We start from the raw sequence: 20,269 nt of genomic DNA, 5'->3' as shown, positions 1-20,269 counted from the left end.
GGGTGGGGGACCGAAGCGGCGGCAGGAGCGGGGGCGGGGGACGGAGGTTGGGGGACGAGGAATTGGTTAGGTTGAGAACGGAGGCAGCTCTGGCAGAGCCGAGGCCCGGTCGAGGAGTGCATGGCTCAGGTTCCCCATCCACCTGGAAAAGCAGCCCGAAGAGCTGTCAGCTTCTTCCACCAGCGGCCCGCTTTACAGGTGAGGAGACTGAGGCTGGGAGATGGAGGTGGTCAGCCAAGCACCGTGAAACTGTGGACAAGTGGGGCTGAGTCAACGTTCCCCAGGTTTTCAGCATCTGGCCTCCACCCTCTCTTTCTGTCAGGGATTGGGGTAGGGGATGGTAAGGGAGGAGACCGCCGTCTGGCCTAGGGATAGTGAGATCAGAGCAGCTGGTAGGAGGCAGAAATCCCAACTTTTAAAGAGAGATGTTGCCTTATTTCCCCTCTGTCCATACTGACCTAAATTTGCAGTGGCTGGTGTCCCGATCTTCGGGTTCTGTTCGTGCTCACTGCCTGCCATCAGAGATGGGTCACATCTCCTTCCCTACTCGCATCCCACTTCTCTACTGTTTCCCCACCTGTCACGGACCCCTAATGTGAGCCACCATTGTTGGGGCCTGCTTGTCACGCAGACCTCCCTGTAAGGCTGTTTCAGTGAGCACGAAAGCCAAGCTGATTCTGTTCAGAAGGAATGGAAACTGGCTGCTTACGTTTGCAATTTGGAAAGTGATTTTCCTTTTTTTCCGCTAAGAGGAATATCCTAGGAATCAAGTTGGGGTCTGAAATGTTGTGTGTCCCAGCAGTTGATATGATGCTGAGTGTACCTGTTACTTAGGATTAAGTTTAACGACCTACAGCAAACGAACATTAATAGTTGAAATAAAATAGAAGTTCCTCTGTCATGTAAAGAAACCTAGAAGTAGGCAGTGTAGAACTGGTCGTCAGAGGCACTGATCCTGGTCTTCTGCTTCTTCATAACTCTTAGCATCTAACTTCATGGTCCAAAATGGTTGCTTGATCTCCAGCCATTAAATTCATTTTCCAGACAGTGGGAAAGAGTAAGTGAGAAGAAGAAGGTCACTGACTCCTTTATATGGAGATTACTCAGAAGTCCTATGTAACAGTTCTACTTGAACTTCGTTAGCCACAACTTAGTCTTGATGTCACACATAGGTGCAAAGGAGGCTGGGAAATGTACCCTTTTAGCTGGGAAGTAATATGCCCAATTCAAAAATTGGAATTATTGTATAAAGGAAAATGGAGATAATGGATTTGGGGAAATATATTGGTTGGATACAGGCTTGACTTCTGAAACAGGGACCCCACCATATAGTGGCTTAAATAAGATGGTTTATTTTTCTCTCACATGAGTTTGGCTGGTCTGGGCTGATGAACCAGCTCTGTTCCACAACATCATTTAGGAACCTGGGTTCCTTCCGTGTTGTTGTTCCCCAACCTCCTAGGGCTTTGTCCTTACCTGACTGGAAGTCAAGTAGCCTGCATGTCTTTATTCAAGTCTGAGGGAAGGAGAAAGAGAGGAAGTCTGGGACAAGCAATTACCTTTAGGCTGGTTGCACACATCACTGCTGCTCACCTTCCTTTGGCAAGAACGTAATTATATGACCTAGCTGCAAGGGAGGCTGGGAAGCGTGGTCTTCTATCGTGGCAGCTGTGTGGCCAGGGAGAAGGAGAGAATGGGGAGTAGGCAGAAGTAGAATCTGTCACTCTGGAAAAGAATAAGTAGTCCAAAACCCATCTGTTTCTGAAAGCATCTAGTACATAGTTACTCTGTTCAAAGTCAGCCTAGCACACTGCCAGGTGAGAGGTTATATTCTCATTGGGCGTGTATACCTAACAAATGGAGAACAAGGTCAGACTCTACGTCAGTTTGTATATACAGAGAGAATGAAGTTGGTGGTATAGTCCAGGCAGTCTTATGAACATGGAAATCAGATGGGCTGCTGTCCTAAGGAAAGCTTTGTGGCGTTGAACCAGGAAGTATGAGCGACTTTGGTGGGACACAGTGGGGGAACATTTAGGTAAGATGACCCCACAGGGGCAGCAGAGCCTATGATGTGTGCACAAATCCCTAGTTGGTCTGCCTGCCGCTTGCACCCACTCTGCGCATATAACCTGAAGCCCAGCTCTAACCCTAAAAATCTGTGATGGTTCCAACCTGCGCCCTAGATGAAGCTTCAGCTCCTTTACCTGGAATTTTCTCTCTGACCCATCTTTCATTTACAACCATCTTCACTCCTCCCCTTTCCCCACGCTGAGCTCTCACTGCCCATTCTTCTAGTCTTCTCTCTGACCATTTCACTTATCTTCAGAGGCTGATCCTACAACCATCTGGTGGGTGCTCGTGGGGGTGTTTGTGGGGTGAGCCTTTTCAGGGGCCGCTGGATTACCTCTACTGGATTACCCTGGGCTCAGGCTTTAGCCCCGTGGATCCTGAGTAGAAACTTTCCCCAGACCCTTAGAAATAATCAGTGACACTGTCTTAAAAGGGTACTGCCAGAGAGGGAGAAGCAGAACCAGGAAATGTCCCAGAAGGGTGTCCCACCCAGAAGGTGAAAGAAAAAAGAGCATCAGGAAGAGTGTCATGTGCCATGACGAGACGCAGGGAAGGCTTAAAATAGTTGATGGATTCAGGAAATGAGAGGTACGGGGTGGATTTCCCTGGGAAGAATTCAGTGGAGAAGAAAGGACGTAGCCTAGTTAATTTTGGAGGAGGTGGCAAGTGAAGGGGCGGGAATAGTACCTTTAAAGTATTCTTTCCTCCTCTCAATGCCAGTGGGGTTGTCTCTTTCCAGTGATTTGACTGCTTGTTTCCTCTATGCAGGGCACCCCCTTCTCAGGTTCAAAGTAGCCAGGAAACTGAATTTTAACGAGAAAGTGGCCCAGTAGTATGAAATCAGAAAAAAGGAATTAGAATAACGGGGGTGGGGATGGAGAATTCCCTAAAACTATGGGAAAGCCCAGTGACCATTGCCCATCTTGTCCAGAGACCCTTTCTCTAGTGTGTAGATTGCCCAAGACCTCCAAGGCCAGAGGCTCGAAAACTAGCTGATTTGGTGTCTCTGATTACACCCTAACATGTTCATAGATTTAAATTTAAATTGTTTTTGTTTAATGATGCTAGTTTTCAGAATTCTTGGGGGTTCCCGCTGTCTTAGCCTGTGCTACTCGTCCTTGCAGTCCCAGCTCAAATGCTGCCTCTTCCACGGAGCCTTCCCTGCTTTTCTCCCACCCTCTGCCAGGCAAGGGTATTCTCCCACAGCACAGTGTCTAACCCTGCCACGACCCTCTGTGTGCTCTGTAGTCAAGAATTTGGATAGGTTTTTTGGTGCTTGAATCCTGTTACTCATAACTCTTCCCCATGAGGATCTCAATCCAGAATCAATATATTCAGAACAGGAGTAGAACGTAAAATGGATTACCACATGATTATGGTCAAACATGGTCCTCTTCTGAGGGTTCCCTGAAAAAAATCAGGTTGGACATTGGCTTCGAGTTAAGTCCCAAGTGAAGCCTCCTGCTCCCTTTTCCCTGCTGCTAAGCTCGGCAGGCCAGGTCTGAGTCTCACCAGCCAGCCACATGGATGAAGGTAGCTGTAGCTGGCTTGCGGAACACCATTCACGATTGCTTATCTTTAAGGCATAGTTATCAGACCGTTTATAAAACGTGGCCCAATCAGTCAGTTTCTGACCATCAAGTTCTGACCACAATTTTTCCAACATTGGGAAAGAGCTAGTAAGGCTAGTAAGAACAGAGCTTGGGGGAAAGGGCTGGATTTCCTTCCCCTGCCTCTATTCTTCTTCCTACATCTATCATATATCGTATGTGGATACATAACTCATCACCATACATAACAACATTTGGGGTGCTTTTCCCCTTGTGGTGCATAGATCTGTGCTGTCTGAGAATAAAAAGACCACACACGCACACTTCTTTTTTGTTTATAGTACCTCTCCATTTGTATTTTGGTTTGAGCAAAGATAGTTATCACCTTGTTCAGTAAAAAAGTAGAAACAGTTTATATATACCGATTGTGGGCAGGAGATAGCTTATAATCTCCAAATCTTTTACTGAAGTTGAGATAGGAAAATAAAACTGAAACACATCACAGAAAGGCTAAATAATTTAAAGGTAAGTAATCTGCATCTCATTTATCTCCATGAATGTAGCCTGCTAATAACACTAATTGGAGCTAACTTTTAACAGTGCTTGCTGTGTGCCAGTCACTGTTCTAAGTACCTTATTCCTATTAATTTTAATCTTTATAGTGAGGCGCTCTGACTTAGATGCTACTATTATCCCCACTTTAGAGTTAAGGAAACTGACCCGCAGAAAATTTACACATTGTAGCCAAATTCACACAACTAGACAGTAGCAGAGAACTGGGTGCGTTTGTTGATTGACTTTTTGGATGAGGGTAGTACAAGGTATCCAGCCTGCTTGGAACAGAGGGTCCCTGTTGACTTGCACTAGGAAATGCAGTGTGACAGGCAGGATGGGGTATTTTTATGGGCAAACTTGAGAAGAGGGGCTTGGAACTGCTAGGGTAGACAGTTGGGAACTGCAGGTTCCTGAGTGGTGGAGTGCCACCATGAAAACTGTGCTAAACAGGCTCCCCATGTATGTGGAATGTTCTAGTTCACAAAGTCCCTGGGCATTTAAATTTTTCATTTCATTGTATGACTGATAAGCAGAAACAATTCAGGCAGTCTGGAAAAAGAACGAGGCTGATGCAGTAGCTCTAGAACGAGGTTGATGCAGTAGCTCTGAGATTTAAACAGATACTTTTTGGTTAAAACTTCAAGAAATCAAGTACTAAATTAATACCTGAGGGCTGTGATCCAAGCAGTTAATTAGAAGCAATAAATAGCAAACCAGAAGCCATTAACTACCCAGTGGAGTGTAGCAAAACAGACTCAAGGGACTGCAGTAGAGGAACTGATGGTGTCTGTGGATTAGACAAGAATGGAAACCACAAAAGCATATTGAGAACCTGGACAAATGAAACAAGAATATATGTGCCTCCTGTGTTATAGGAACATCTGCAGGAAGAAAAATGGCTTTAATCCTGCTCCAAAAGAGAATCGTTATTGGAAGGGTTTACAGGGCACGTGTGAGAAGAAACAAGAAGAAAAAAAAATTTGTTTTTGCTCCAAACCAATATTACTTGGTTTTAATCCAGACTTTTATTTTAGAGAAAAAGAAAAGGAATAGCACTAAAATGAAAGGTGAAGGGAAAGGAACAAACAAAAACACCAAAAGCCAGGAATAAAAAAAAAGTGGGAGCATGGACATGCTAAGGGGAGGAGGAGAAGCTGGCCGTGTCTCGATATCTGACCCTTACATCTCGAGACCAAGGAAGACAAGAGGGTGTAGGAGAGATGGGACGGGGTGGGGAAAGGCCAGTGAAAGTCTTCACACTGCATCGTGACAAGATCCGATTTGTGTTTTATAAAGATGGCCCACGATGGAAGACGTAGAAGTGAGGTGGGGGAATCAGGTAGGAGGCGGTACAGTAGCCAAGAGGCAGACTCAGGTCTCTGAGGTGGGAATGAAGGGAATGATGGCTGAGTAAACATGCCAGGTGGAGGATTCTGGAACTGAAGCTTCAGGGTTGGGAGACCAGGGGTGGGTGGTGGGATTCTTCACTAAGACAGAAAACAAAGAAGGAAGAGTATTTGGGAGGCGGAGGAGTTCAGTGCGGGGCATATGGCGTTGCTTTGCTTGTGGAATGTCCTGGAATACCCCTCGGGGCAGTTGACTGTCGGGCTTAAGTCCTGATATGAGGAAAGAAGAAATTGTGAAGTTAGAGAAAGAAGAGAATAACTCTATAAAGAAAGTAGGAGGAAACAAATAATAAAGATAAAGCAGAATTTAATAAAATACAAACCAAGTGTTTGGTAAAGAGAATCAAGAAAGCCGGAAGTGATTCTTTGAAAATATGAATAAATAAATAAATGTATTAGTCAGGGTTATCTAGAGAGACAGAACCAATAGGATGTGTGTGTATACACACATACAACACGCGCGTGCGCGCGCACACACACACACACACACACACACACACAGAGCGAGAAAGAGAAATTTATTTTAAGGAATTGGCTCACACGATTTTGGAGGTTGGCAAGTCCAGGATCTGCAGGGCGGGCTGGCAGGCTGGAGACCCAAGAGACAGCCGATGCTGCAGTTCAAGTCTGAAGGCCATCTGCTGCGGGATTTACTCTTGCTTGGGGGAAGTCAGTCTTTTTGTTCTACCCAGGCCTTCAGGTGGGGTTGTGGTCCGCCCACATTATGGAGGGCAATCTGCTTTACTCAGAGTCCACTGATACAAATGTTAAATGTTTATTTCATCCAAAAAGACTCTCACAGAAACATCCAGAATGATGTTTGACCCCATATCTGGGCACTTGGCCCAGCCAAGTGGACACATACCATTAACCATCACCATAGGATTCTGGCAAGATTGATCAAGAGGAAAGAGAGAGAAGGCAAATAATATTAGGAATTTTAAAAAGGGGGGAAATAACCGTAGACATAACAGAGATTAAAAACCTAACATGTTACAACTCAACAATAAAAAAGACAGCTAACCCAATTAAAAAGCAGAGAAAGTCTCTAACTAGACATTTCTCCAAAGAAGATATACAAATAGCCAATAGGGACATGAACAGATACTCAACATTGTTAGTCATTAAAGAAGTGGAAATCAAAATTATAATGAGATACCATGTCACACCAACTAGGATAACTATAATAATAAAAAAAAAGACACCCCCCCCCAATATATTGCTGGTAAGAATGTAAAATGGTGCAGCTACTTTGGAACATAGTTTGTTAATCCCTCAAAAAAGTTAAACATAGAGTTAACATATGACACAGCAATTCTACGCCAAGATAACTGAAAACATATATTCACACAAAAACTTGTATACAGATGTTCATGGCAGCATTATTCATAATAGCCAAAAAGTGGAAACAACCCAGATGCCTATCAAACACTGAATGGATTTAAAAAATATAGTATATCCATGCAATGGGCTATTTTTAAGCCATAAGAAAGAATGAAGACTGATACATGCTACAACATGGATGAACCTTGAAAACATGCTAAGTGAAAGAAGCCAGATACAAAAGACCCCATGTTGTATGAGTCCATTTATATGAAAGTCCCCGAATAGGCAATTCATAGAAGAAGAAAGTAGACTAGTTGGTGCTGGTCTGGGACCAGATGAAGGGGGGAATTGGTATGATTTGAATTATACAAGCACTAAATTCAATCAAGTAGATGTATAGAACCTCCAAATACAGAATCATATTCATTTTGAGCACACAGGGAAGTGCTCAAATTGAAATGACCACTAAAATTGACCATATACCAATACATACAGAAGTCAGTAAATTCCAAAGAACCTGTATCATACAGATATTTTGTGACTACAATGCACTAAAATTTGAAATTAACAGAAATATAGAAAGAAAAATTACCTGTGCCTGGAAATTAAGAAAAAAAAAAACAACAACAACATTAAATTACCCCTTAAGTTAAAGAGAAAATCAAAAGGAATATTAAAGTACATTTACGATGACTGTCAAAGTAATGTGTGTCAAAATGCTTGGCCTGAACTTAAAAGCTGAGAGGGAAATTTATGGTTTTGAATAAATTTTTCAGAAAATAAGAATGATTGAAAACAAATGGGCTAAGCACTCAAAATAGAAACAAAAAAGAAGGAAATAGTACAGATCTGGGTAGGAATAAATGAAATGGAAAACACACACACACACAAATGAGAATAATTACCCAAATCAAGATTTGGCTCTCTGAAAAGTCAAGGGAAAGGGTGGAGGTGCAAATAAACTAAATCCAAAACAGAGGTGGGGACATTTGGAAGGTGTGATGGCTTGGCTCCCTCCTTGTCTGTCCCCGCCTCTGTCTGGTGTGCCTGCTGGAATAGCAGAGGTTGGAGAACTGCCTTGGAGCCTGAGCATGATTTTGATGCCATCAATCAGATGCATGATGCTTGAATTCAGAACTAGGCTAAGTGGAGCAAGGGAATGTGGTCTTCACACCAGCTTTATTAAGATATAATTCATATACTATATAATTCACCCATTTCAAGTGTATAATTCAGTGGTTTTCAGTATAGTCACAGGGTGGTGCAACCATCACCATAATCAATTTTAGAATATTTTCATCCCATCAGATGGAATCCTGTATTCCTTAGCTATTACCCTGCAGTCCCCTCTTCCCCCTGCCCCCCACTCCCAGCCCTAGACAACCACTGATCTTTTCTGTCACAATATTTGCCTTTTCTGGACATTTCATGCAAATGGGATTCTACAACATGTGGTTATTTTGTGACTCTCCTGTCCCTTAGCAAAATAATTCCAAGATCCATCCGTGTTGCAGCATGTATCAGCGCTTCATTCTTTTTTTATGGCTGAATAACGTTCCATTGTGTGGCTATACCATGTTTTGTTTCATATTGTATTTCATCAGTTGATGGACTTTGAATTATTTCCTCTTTTGGGCTATTATGACTAATGCTGCTGTGAACATCTGTGTACAAGTTTTTGTGTGAATGTATGTTTTCATCTCTCTTGATACGAGCATTTACATGGACAATCCAAAAAGAAGCAACAGCTATAATCAAGAGTGTAGTAAGGTTGCCGTAGACAAGTTCAGCATACATAAACCAAAAGCCCTTTTCTTCGCTAGCAGTAAGCTGGAGAATGTAAAATAAAACAAGATATTGTTTAAAATAGCAACAAAAATCTGTAGTTTTCAGATTTTACCTGACAGAGGTAAATGCCTTGGTCCTTTGTGGAATAATAAGGTAGACTGTTAAGGGGATATAAAATACATGAATAAATGAAGGGATATATCATGATTTTGGAAGGAATAACTTGGTATTTGAAAGATGTTAAATCTCTTCCAGTTCATCTGTACATTTAATGCAGTTCCAGACAAGCACCCAGCAGCGTTTGTGGAGAGAACTTGACAAATTGATTTCTATACTTTATATGAAAGAGTCAAGCTTCATGAATTGCTAAGACAGTTTTGCCTTGCTAGATATTGAAATGTTACAAAGCCTAGTAATTAAAATAGTGTCGTCCTGGCTTAGGAACAGTCAATAAATCAGACCAAATCAGAAAACCCAGAAATAGACCAAAGTTTATGTGAGAATCAGTAAATTATTTATGTTGTCATATATCACTTGGGGAAAGATGAATTATTTAGAAAGTGTTGAGAAAAATGAATTCAGTGTAGGGAGAAAAATAAAACTGATTTCTTACTTCACACCACATAAAAAATAAATTCCAAAGGGGTTAGATCTAAATGTGAATGGTAGTACTACGAAGGTAATAAATAAAAATCTAGAGACATAGCTCCACGTCCTTAGAGTGGAGTTCAATCTCTTAGACATCCTAAAGTGAATAAGCCAAAAGAAGAAAAATTATTGACTACATCAAATTTAAAGATTATGGTCCAAGGAGACACAAACGTGTATCTTTCAAGAGGCCACATACATAAAAATGAACACATGGATGGTGGATGGGAAGTTGGGGCAGGCCCTCACTGGTCTGCTCTGCTCAGTTGCTTCCAGACCTCGTGCATGGCCGTGGACTGGTCAGTACAGCACAGCTGTGTACAGCGTGGCCAGGTGGCACTGTTGGCATAGAGAGAAATTGTGCCTGGAAGCTGAACTTTAAATCTAGATTCTGCTAAGGACACTTTTGGTAATTATCTTACAAGGCGATTCATGCAAGAGTTTCAGGATGCTGTCACTGGAAATACGAAAGGCTTTTTGCAATCTGGCAGGACCTCAGGCAGAATTCCATGGCCCATGGGGAACTGGCAGAGATGAAAAGTTACCCCTCAACCCATGGTATCTGGTGTCCATTATTACTAATATGTCCTTACAGATTATCACAGTAAAATGCTGCTTTTCTTAGCTGTGTGTGTCAGAGTGCTCATTTGTATTAAAGCCTCCATAATTTTCAGAAGGATATACATGAAATACACTTGACCGTGTGTCTAAGCAGAGAGGAAAGTGGGGTTAAGGATGAGTTAGGGGAAAATACAAAATGGGCTTTTATAGACTGATATGTGTTCTGTAAACCAAGAAATATCATCAATTCTGTGCACCTAAGGTACTTAAAAATTAAAATTCTACAGTCAAAACAGTTTTCCAATAAAATTGCACAGTGCAAAACAGATCCTATTGAGTATTGTTATTCTCTAGCCTTCAAGATGATAACTGCTAATAAGATGCAGTCTTTATAGATACCTTTTATCGGTAGTCAAGGACTGATATGCTTAGTCTCTGCCCATCAAAGTTCAGTCAGAAAGACAGGAACTGTTTTTTAAGCTTTTTTTAAACAGAATAACCAGCCTAGGAAACTGCCTGAGAAGGTGCTGGGGAGACCGCAGAACAAAAAAGGAGTGCAGAGAAATCACTGTGGGAAGCAGCTGCCAGCCCTGGGGAGCAGAGAGAAGGGCTTGAGGTTGTGAGAACCTTAGAGCTCAGGCAAGGGGCCTCCCCTGCCCCCCTTCCCCCAGCAGAGGTGCAACTCACCCTCTGAGACTGGGCTGTGCCCAGCTGATGCTGGTTCCTTTGATGAGGCTGGTTCTGGGAGTCCAGGAAAAAAAGCTGGAAACTCAAACCAACTGCCACTGCAAGGATGAAGTAGAGTTGCTGAGGATTTGCTTGTTGGACAGCCATCAAACGGGAAGTAATGGTCTTTCCCTCCTCCCGCCTCCCAGCTGCCCTCGGATGTTTCCTTTTGGCAGGGGCTAGCCAGCTGGCAGAGGAGAAATGTGGCTTGCAGAGTACTAGGCCATCCTAGAGGTGGCTGCGGAAGGCTGGGTTACAGCTGAGATGCAGCAGCTTAAATACTGGCGTGTGGTCCAAACTTATTTTATGCCAAATAGTGAGATCACTTAATTTTAGGAAAATTTTAATACCGCTCTGCTTATATTTGGATTCTAACCCCAATTGGTGTATTGAAATTTAATTCTGGCACTAGTGACCCCACAGGTTAAAAGGCATGGCCCACAGTAAGACTGCTCACTTTCGACCAACTGGCTACCAATCCAGGGGCTATCCACAGCACCCCTTGGGTTCTGTATTCACTAGAATGTCTCAAAGAATTCAGGAACTAGTTTTATATACAAGTACAGTTTTAGTATCAAGGATACAGCTCAGGAACAGCCAATGGAGACACGCATAAGGCAAGGTCTGGGGGACTCACCAATGCAGAGTTTCCATTCCCTGTCCCGGAAGGACGGGATTCCTCTCTGTGGAATCAGGACACGTCATCCTCCCGGCGTATTAGTGTGTTCACCAACCAGGAAGCTGCACTGAGTTTCAGTGTCCAGAGTTTCTCTTGGGGTTTCAATATGTGGAAATGGCTGATTTAATCATTAGCTACATAATTGAACTCAGTCTCCGGCCCCTCACCCCCTCTCTGGAGGTGGGGCTAGCTCAAAGCCCCAACCCCTAATCATGTGGTTGGTCTTTCTAGTGACCAGCCCTATCCTGAGTCATCTCACCTCTTAGCATAAACTCCAGTGTGGATCCCAAGGAGTTCATGAATAACAGAGACCTGTTGGGAAATTCCAAGGATTTAGAGTCTCCTAGGAGCTGGGGACAAAACCAGTCAAATTCTTTGTTGTAAAACATCTTACACAGTGGGAAGAATGTGATATTGCTAAATGACGCCCAAATGCATTTGAGTTCTCACTCCAAGATTTAGAAGCGAATAAAATAATAGGAAATCAGTGCTAGAAAGGCCCTGAGAAACAGCTACTTGCTTACACTAATAAACTAGTTCAGCACATTTATAAGTGAGCTTTGTTCCAAAATTTGGTCTTACTTGGAGCTTAGAAACCCATTCTTCTTCTAGAGACAATCTTACCCAATGGTTAGTTTACAAACTTTAATAGTAATAATCCAGTAGTAATAATAATTGGTGTTTCTTGAGCTGGAAATCTGCTGCATTCCAATCTATTACCCTAGATGCTAGCAGTAGTAAGGATAATTTAAGAAGACGGGGAGCCTAAATCAAAAGCAACATTACAAGAAATTGTCTTTTTCAGAAACCCATAGAATCTTACAAGCATAAGTAGTCATTGCTTTCCTGGATAAATATTCTGAGAAAAGATGGGTGTCAGCACTGTAGTGAAAAATAAGAGGAAAAACACATTAGGAAGGTGCTTACCATAGTTTGTAGCATTGAACAGCGAATAAACATTAAGAGAAAAACAAAAAATCTCATCCAAGGTAGGACTCAGCCTATAGTGCTGAAATGAATTTAGGACTCAGCATAAAATAAACATGAAAATAGAAAAAGTAATGCATTTGGCCCAGTTACTTAAAGGTGGTGAAAAGATAGGGCTATATTTCAGCATGTGATTAAGGTCTAGGGTAGTAAAGATAAACTGTCCTAAGTGCACAGATGAGAACCAGGAAGGTGTGGCCTGGCAGCTTTTTTTTTTAAATATAATTTAATGGAACAAAGTAAACAAACCCTCATTTTAAAAACATTACTAATCACAAAGAGAAGATGTCAAAATAGTAAGAAAAGAAAAACTAGTACAATCATTTTTTAAAGTTTATTTGCATCGCCTCATATCTATGGGTGATTTTATTTATTCATTTGACAATCAGTTCAGTGTCCACTGTGCTGAGCAGAAAATACAGGATGAATCACATACGGTTCCTGTGCAGGGAGTGAACAGCCTAGGAGAAGAATATTTGTGTTACAAGGTGGAAGCGTAATGCAGGCTCACCTTTGATGTGTGGTTGAATGCATTGTCGTCTTAAGTACTCTTGCAAGAAAGGTTCACAGCTGCATGAAACGATATGTTTAAAGAATTTAGTGAGACATGAAAATGTTGTATACAGCTTAATGAAAAATGGAAGTTCACAGAAGCAGAAAAATCCTATTATCATGTATAGCTATAAATGGAAAACTTCTGCCATCGAGTACAGAAATGTTTCACTGTTCATTTTTTTTTTCTCTTAGAGCATGTGTATTGTATTAAAATTGTGACTTTCACACTCCCAGGGGATAGTGGTGCGCCAGCGGTTATGACATGATGCCCTTTCTCAGTGCCTCAGGCTCCTTGCCTGTAAAAAAAGTGGTTTCTTAGTTAACACGTAATACTGGGTTCAAAGACGTGTGCCCTACACCTGCCCCTCATAAAGAGGATGATAAAGCCTGTTCTGGGTCCTGAATGTTTCTAGATGCGTGCAATAAAGAATAGTCAGCATATTAAAAAGAAGGGGTTACTGGAAAACTTGTTACTGGATTTTCTAACCATTATTTATTCTCACTGGCCAGGTTACCCTTTCCCTACTGCTCCTCCTGTGGATCCATTTGCCAAAATCAAAGTGGATGACTGTGGAAAAACTAAGGGATGCTTTAGGTTGGTAGATCTGCGAGCTGGATAACTGTAAAGCTAAGACATTGATTTACTTCTCAAGGTAGTATTTACACTGCATGCGGTTCATTCTGATCAGGGGCCGGTACCTCTTCATAGCGTCAGCAGGGATGTGGTCTATTAACGGGGGCCACCACAGTTTTCAGTCTTCAAGGCCTTGAGCTGTAGCAGGCCACTTGGCAATGGAGCGTTCTTTTCTGGTTCCTCAATTATGCCTGTGCTGCCATTGGCTTGGGTGTCTACTTCTAACCAGTTGGCTGTTTGAAGATGAATCACATGACACAGAATATGTCTCTGCTTATTGAGCAGGGGAGTGGGCGGGACAGGCAGTGATAGACATGTCTAAGACCCAATTCCTTTTCAAATCGATAGTCATGACTTATGGATAGCTGTCAAGACGCTAGTCATTACACATTGATTATTGTGTCTAGCTGGTTGTCTCAGATCTAGTAAGTTCCTGCCTGATTATTAGTAGTCTTCTATCAAGACGTGATGGGTTGGAGCTAGAAGACAGTAGTGTAGTGGGTCTCCTGTCTAGACAGCTCTGCTTCTCTTTGAGTCCTTTATTTTCTAAAACAAATTGTCCTTGAGTAAAGATTTTGATGACCACTGCACTGATTTTTTTTGTTTTTTGGGTGGGGAGCTTCTACACTCAAGGTCTATAGAGAAAAAAATTGAATATGGGAGCTTTATGTTTTCTTTGGATCACAAGGATATTTCTAAGGAATTTCTTAAAATCCAGTGATTCTGTTATTGAAGAAGATGGCCAGCAATGAATAAGTCTGCTGATTAGGGGATATTTTTGAGGAGGAAAGGAATTTGAGTGCTCTGCTGGCTTCAGGGCAACTTGCTTTCTGGCCCTCTCACCCCTCCTTTAGTTTTCCTCGCCCCCCTTCAGCTGCTTCACCCCAGTTCCTGGGGTCTTGAGCTTATACCTCTTGCCAACTGCTCAGGGTATCTGCCAGTAGAGCTGCATGTTCCCTGCCTCCCTCCTCCGTCAGCACTTAGCAGCCTTGCCTCCTGTACCTTCAGATCCCTTTCATCTGAACTTAAGAGTATCCCACCCTGTTGCTGCAATTTTCTGTCTTTCTGAAAACAGTATAAAACAGTGTTCCTTAAACTAGGGCTTGCCGATCCTTAAAGGATTCACAAGTCCTCTGTAAAAAAATTTAAATTCGTGTTTCCATTTCAGTGATGCTCCTTAAACAGATTAATGAATGCATCATCTGATGATCTGGATAACCACCTTACAGTGCTCTATTCTTTAGAGCCTGAATTTGTAATTGTGTTAGCACCAAGCAGCCCAATAGAGCAAAGGCAAATTTAATAAATAAATGATGCGTTCGCGCCCAGTGAATACCAGAGGAGGTATTCGTTTGGTGCCTAGGGTCCTCCAGCAGCTCAAAGAGATAAAAGTGGAGGAGAGTGGAGTCATGTCCGGTAGTAAGAACATGCTCAAAGTAAAGATCTTGCGGAGTACAATCAGGGGTACCACATGCAGGTAAGCAGAAAGTTGCTCTCAGTAAAACGACATCATTGTCACATGAAAGCTATGAATTTAAAAGTCCCTGGTTTTGTAGTTCAGTCCACATTCAATTTGTTCATTTCTGTTAGTTTAATTTTGGAGTGTAATTGAAAATTTGTAAGTGAAAAGAATTGGTATGCATTTAATTAACAAAACTAATTTAAATGATTGACTCAGAATTTTTTTTTCTCTAAAGGGGAGTCAGAAATAGTTTAGTAATAATTAATATTTGAGACGCTTTAATATGATGCTGAGAACCCTAGGACTGGAGGCCCAGGTTCAGTCCTGTTGCAGCTTGGCTCACTATGAAGTTCCCTTCCTATCTCTGGACCTCAGTTTGTATGTAGACAGAGGAGCAGATCATCGCCAAGGTCTCTCCCGAGTGTGAAATTGTGGTTTTGAGATCCCAGGTAGCAAAGATCTAATTTATGTCTTAATATGGCTTAGCATCCTGCCTGATTCATAGATGCTCTCTTCATGTATTTTGAATAAGTAGAGAAGGAAGCAGTAATATCTGTTTTGATGTATCCTGTAGATACGGCAAACCGGGCTGTAATGCGGAGACCTGTGACTACTTCCTCAGCTACCGGATGATAGGGGCTGATGTGGAATTTGAGCTGAGCGCAGACACGGATGGCTGGGTGGCAGTTGGCTTCTCTTCAGACAAGAAAATGGTAAGATGCAAATCACGGTGGAAACTGATTATTCATTTCAGTTTGTTGTGCTGCTTTAGATTTTAGAGAGTGGGCGTGGTTATGCTTTTCTTAAGATACCATGCCACTTTTAAACGTGAGAATCCAATTTCTGGCATTTGATTTTCTTTTTCAAAGCAAAGCCAATAAATGGATCAAAGAATTATAACAATTATATTTGTTAGGGCTCTCTAATTACAAGTTAAAAAAATTCAGACTAGCTCAAATGGAGAGGGAGGAGTTGGTTATGAGGAATACAAGATGTCCCATGGTACCTATATTCATTAGTTATTTCCACAGTAATGCTGCAAGAGAGCCTCCAAAACTACGTGGCTCATAATAGAAAGCATTTATTTGCTGCTCATCTGTGTGTGGATTGGCTGGGACTCAGCTGGGCTTGGCTCCAATTCATGGGTTGGATTCAGGCTTTCTCTAACTATTCGGGAACCAGTAGCGACCAAGGCATGTTCTTCCCATGGCAGAGGCGGAAGTGCAAGGGCCATCCAAGCTTATTTCAAAACCAAGCTCATATATCACATCTGCTAAAAGTGCATTGCCCAAAGTAAGTCATGCAGCCAAGCCCAGAATGAGGGCAGGAAAGTCACTCCCTCTACCAGTAGGTGTGGATATAGAATGCAGCAACAGGGGAGGAGAGAGTTGGGGCCACCAGTTCAGTCTGCCACAGTACGCAAGGGCAAGGACACATCTGGACCTCAGAAAGGACTGTGACCAGGAATAGGCAGGGCTTCAGGAGCCTGGGTAGCTGTCCATCCCTTGTCTCTGCTTCTCTCTGTGCCTCTGGTGCGTTCTTCCCTCTTTCCTCCAGAGCCCCATCACTTGCCATTCAGTGTGCCAGGGCGCTTCCCACACAGCCAGGCATTCGTAGGCCTCTCCGTACCTTTGCTTGTGCCACTTCTCTGTCCAGACAATGCTTCTTCTCTTCACCTGGTCTATTCTGAGTCTTTTCCAATGAGAGGAGGGCAGCTCAGACCAGGGTTCCAGCAGCAGGAGTGGTAGGAAGGGCTCAGATTTGGGATGTGTTCTGAAGGTAACACAGGCAGGCTTTGCTAGTGGACTGGACATGGGTTGCAGGCGGGTTGCAAACGAGACGGGGGATCAGGCTAAGCAGTCAAAGTGCCAGTGGATTTCTTGGAGAAGCCACCAGGAGAATGAGCTGCTCAGTCCAGGCGGTAAGACAATGGGTCCAACTGGTAAGACTGCATGGATACGAAGCTCTGTCACTTATGTCCTACTTCATGGTCAATAGGCGAAACGACAGGTGTGTGCCATCCCAGAAGCTGGCTGGCCGCGCAGTTGACCATTTCTTGTCCTGGAATGCATTTGCACTTAACGGTGCAGCCGTTAACATTGCAAGGCTCAGACGAGGGAGGTTAAGTGAGAATTACTCAAATTTTGTGTTTGACATTTTGCTGTCTGAAGGCCTTTAAAATATAGGTCTCTCTTTTTTCTTCCTTTTTTTTTTTTTTTTTGGAAGGGGAGGGTACTTAGGTTCATTTATTTATTCATTTTTAGAGGCAGTCCTGGGGATTGAGCCCAGGACCCTGTGCATGCTGAACACGTGCTCTGCCACTTGAGCTATACCCTCACCACTCCCCTATTATTCCAAGAAGAAGCACAAATTTTAAAAATTTCAAAACCTGATGCAGAGGAAAAGCAAAATGGAACCCCTTTTTAGTAGCCATTAACTTTTTTGGAAATGGTGCATTACCGTTTTCTCTATTAGATTGCATTTTTTAGAGCAGTTTGAGGTTCACAGCAAGTTGAATAGAAAATTTCCATATACCCTGTCCCCATGCATGCAGTGCCTCCCCCATTATCAACATTCCTCACAGAGAGGCACATTTGTTATAAGTAATGAATACCTCGAACTTCAAAAATTTTTATTCAAAAAATGTTAAACCTACAGACAAGCTGCAAGGATAGTACCATAAACTCCTATATGTATGTTTCACCTAGATTCACCAAATGATAACTTTTTGATTGTGATAAGACATCCATAGTAAATAAAAGTTACTATTTTAATCATTTTAAAGTATACAGTTCAGTGGCAGCAATTACACTCATGGTGTGGAACCATCACCACTGTCTGCTCCTTGTACTCTGACTGCTATTATTTCCTATTTCTATTATTTTTTTTGCAAACTCTGGAGGTTAAATTGAAGTTATCATGACCCTTTAACCCTAAGCATTTAAATGGCTATTTCCTAAGATCAAGGACATTCTTTTTCATTGTGTAATGTATTAAATTTAGGAAGTTTAAAACAGATACGATGGTATTATCGAATACAGTGTGTCCCAATACTGTCCTTTATGGAAATTTTTATTTTATGCCTCAGGATTCTGTGTAGAACGCCATTAGTTATCATGTATCTTTAGCCTTCTTTATTTTGAAATAGTTTCTTAGGTTTTCTTTCTTTCTTTCTTTCTTTCTTTCTTTCTTTCTTTCTTTTTCTTTTCTTTCTTTCTTTTTCTTTCTTTCTTTCTCTCTTTCTTATTCTTTTTTTTTTTTTTTTTTTTTTGTATTTCATGACATTGACCGCTTTTGAAGATTACAGAGCAGTGTGTTTGGATTTGTCTGATCGATTGCTCATGGTTAGGTTAGTGCATGTGTTTTCAGCAGGACTGCTAGAGAGCTGGTGACATATTCTCTGAACAGGACATCAAGAGGCACTGGATGTCAGCTATTGTGCTGCAAACTGGTCATTTGGTTAAAGCTTTTTAATGCAAACTTTGTAAAAATGGTATTTAAAATAATTCGGGAGGTGGGACTTCAAATTATGGTAATTTTGTAAGGTAATGGAATGTGTATTTCTGAGTGAAATTTCTTTCTAGCAGAAAAGCTTGCTGAAGACGCACCCTTGACTTTTCTCTCCATCGTCTCTTGTGTTAGGGTGGTGACGACGTCATGGCCTGTGTCCATGACGACAACGGCAGGGTCCGCATACAGCACTTCTATAACGTAGGCCAGTGGGCAAAGGAGATCCAGAGAAATCCTGCCAGAGATGAAGAAGGGGTATTTGAGAACAGTCGGGTCACCTGCAGATTTAAACGCCCTGTGAACGTGCCCAGAGATGAAACGATTGTTGATCTGCATTTGAGTTGGTATTATCTGTTTGCTTGGGGTCCAGCCATTCAGGGTAAGCTTACATTTTGGCATCTGGATTAAACACCAGACACCGCTGTGCTTGTGGTCATTATTTACTGGACAAAAGAGTGATAAGCACTTTGGATAATATAAAAAAAAAAGGAGATATGATCCTGCCTTTGGAATATTATAATGGACTTATACACATGAACACGGAAGGGGACAAGTTACACACATGTGTAGCTAGAGCAAGATATACCAGATAGCATATGATGAGCTATGTGCTTAATGAAACAGATCATATATCTGCTATTTATGATGTATGGGCTCTATTTAATTCTCACAGTGGTCTCATTTACTCCTCACCATGTCCTTGAGAAGTGTGGGAATTACCATCCTCGTTTTAGAGTGATCAGGGAACTACTCAAGGCTATATAGCTAATTAATGGAAGAACTAAAATTCAAACCTAGATCTGTTTGACTCCAAAGTCAGTGAGTACTCTTAACTCCTCTGCTCTAAATACAAAAACACTGAATAGGAAAGGACCTCTGGAGACTTCTCTAGAGACTGACACGAAGGGTTTCATTAGTGCTCACATGCTTAATCTGATGGTCATAAATCCACCAAATTATCCTATTATTTACCTCATTAAGCCTCAAATTTTAATCTGTATAGGAATTTCCTGGCCATATTGTTAAAATGCAGTTTTCAGTAGGTCTGGGGTAGGGCCTGAGATTCTGCATTTCTGACAAGTTGGTCCATTGATGACCTCACTTTGGGTGGCAAACCTCTTCAGGATTTCCCCCAACAAAGACCCAAGGATATCACGAGACCTTTGAGAGGCTGCTAAAATCAAGCTACGCTGTGTCTACACCATTCCTCTTGGTTCATCAGCCTAATGGCCTGCCCAGGGATGGAAGTGAGTGATTCTCAGTCCTTGTATGGGAACTCATTCTGGGAATTGCATCTTCCTCATCAACTGTCTATTGCCTTATCTGATCTGTTTTTTTTTTTTTCCCTTTCAAATTGTTTCCCATGATCAGTCTGGAGATTTCATACCTTTTTTGGTCTGTTTCTTACTGGGAAAACATTTAGATGCCACCAGATTTGTGGCACCATTTCCATTTGCTTATTTCCCAGGTTAGTGACAACGGATCTGCAATTACATCTTTGAGCACTTTCAGTACCTTGGGAAATAAACTATATCTCAGGCTAGAGAAATGAACTCATTTTAAATGATGGGATTTGGAGTCTAAAACTCTAGGTTTGAGTGTTGGTTCTGCCCCTTGGTAGCTGTATCCAGCCTTTATCAAAATTCTGAACAATTTCTTTATGTCTAAGGTGGGGATAATAATAATAATACTGACTTCATGGGAGTATTGTAAGGATTAAATGAAAACAAGAATTTGAAATTGCTTTACAAATTGGAAAGTGTTGCACCTCAGAAGGTCATCTTCTTACATCGATGGCATAATAGCCTA

At 42.0% G+C, this 20,269-nt stretch overlaps 1 protein-coding gene and 1 long non-coding RNA gene across 4 annotated transcripts in view; one reads left to right on the top strand and one right to left on the bottom strand.

The window, feature by feature from the left end:
- FRRS1L (ferric chelate reductase 1 like) overlaps window positions 1-20,269 on the top strand; it is a 31,540-nt gene that overhangs the window by 4,086 nt on the left and 7,185 nt on the right. Inside the window, exons 2-5 of one of the 2 annotated variants that reach the window (XM_074361964.1) lie at window positions 97-198; window positions 13,365-13,449; window positions 15,525-15,663; window positions 18,593-18,839. In XM_074361964.1, coding sequence (XP_074218065.1) covers window positions 97-198; window positions 13,365-13,449; window positions 15,525-15,663; window positions 18,593-18,839 — 573 coding nt within the window. The remainder of the gene's footprint in view (window positions 1-96; window positions 199-13,364; window positions 13,450-15,524; window positions 15,664-18,592; window positions 18,840-20,269) is intronic. The other variant, XM_074361963.1, reaches the window with a different exon arrangement.
- Window positions 120-13,313, bottom strand: LOC141577477 (uncharacterized). Of its 2 annotated transcripts, XR_012506498.1 has the most exons (6): window positions 11,271-13,312; window positions 10,595-10,692; window positions 6,127-10,497; window positions 3,440-3,480; window positions 2,761-2,876; window positions 120-249 (listed from the first exon to the last, which is right to left on the bottom strand). It is a non-coding gene; the product is annotated as an uncharacterized LOC141577477 (long non-coding RNA). The 2 variants fall into 2 exon arrangements; XR_012506497.1 differs by having other exon boundaries at window positions 6,127-10,692; window positions 11,271-13,313.

This window comes from Camelus bactrianus, chromosome 4 (genome assembly GCF_048773025.1).
Source record: "Camelus bactrianus isolate YW-2024 breed Bactrian camel chromosome 4, ASM4877302v1, whole genome shotgun sequence".
NCBI classification, from domain to species: domain Eukaryota; kingdom Metazoa; phylum Chordata; class Mammalia; order Artiodactyla; family Camelidae; genus Camelus; species Camelus bactrianus.
The sequence above is the reverse complement of the archived record's forward strand: the minus strand, read 5'-3'. Positions and strand labels throughout refer to the sequence as shown.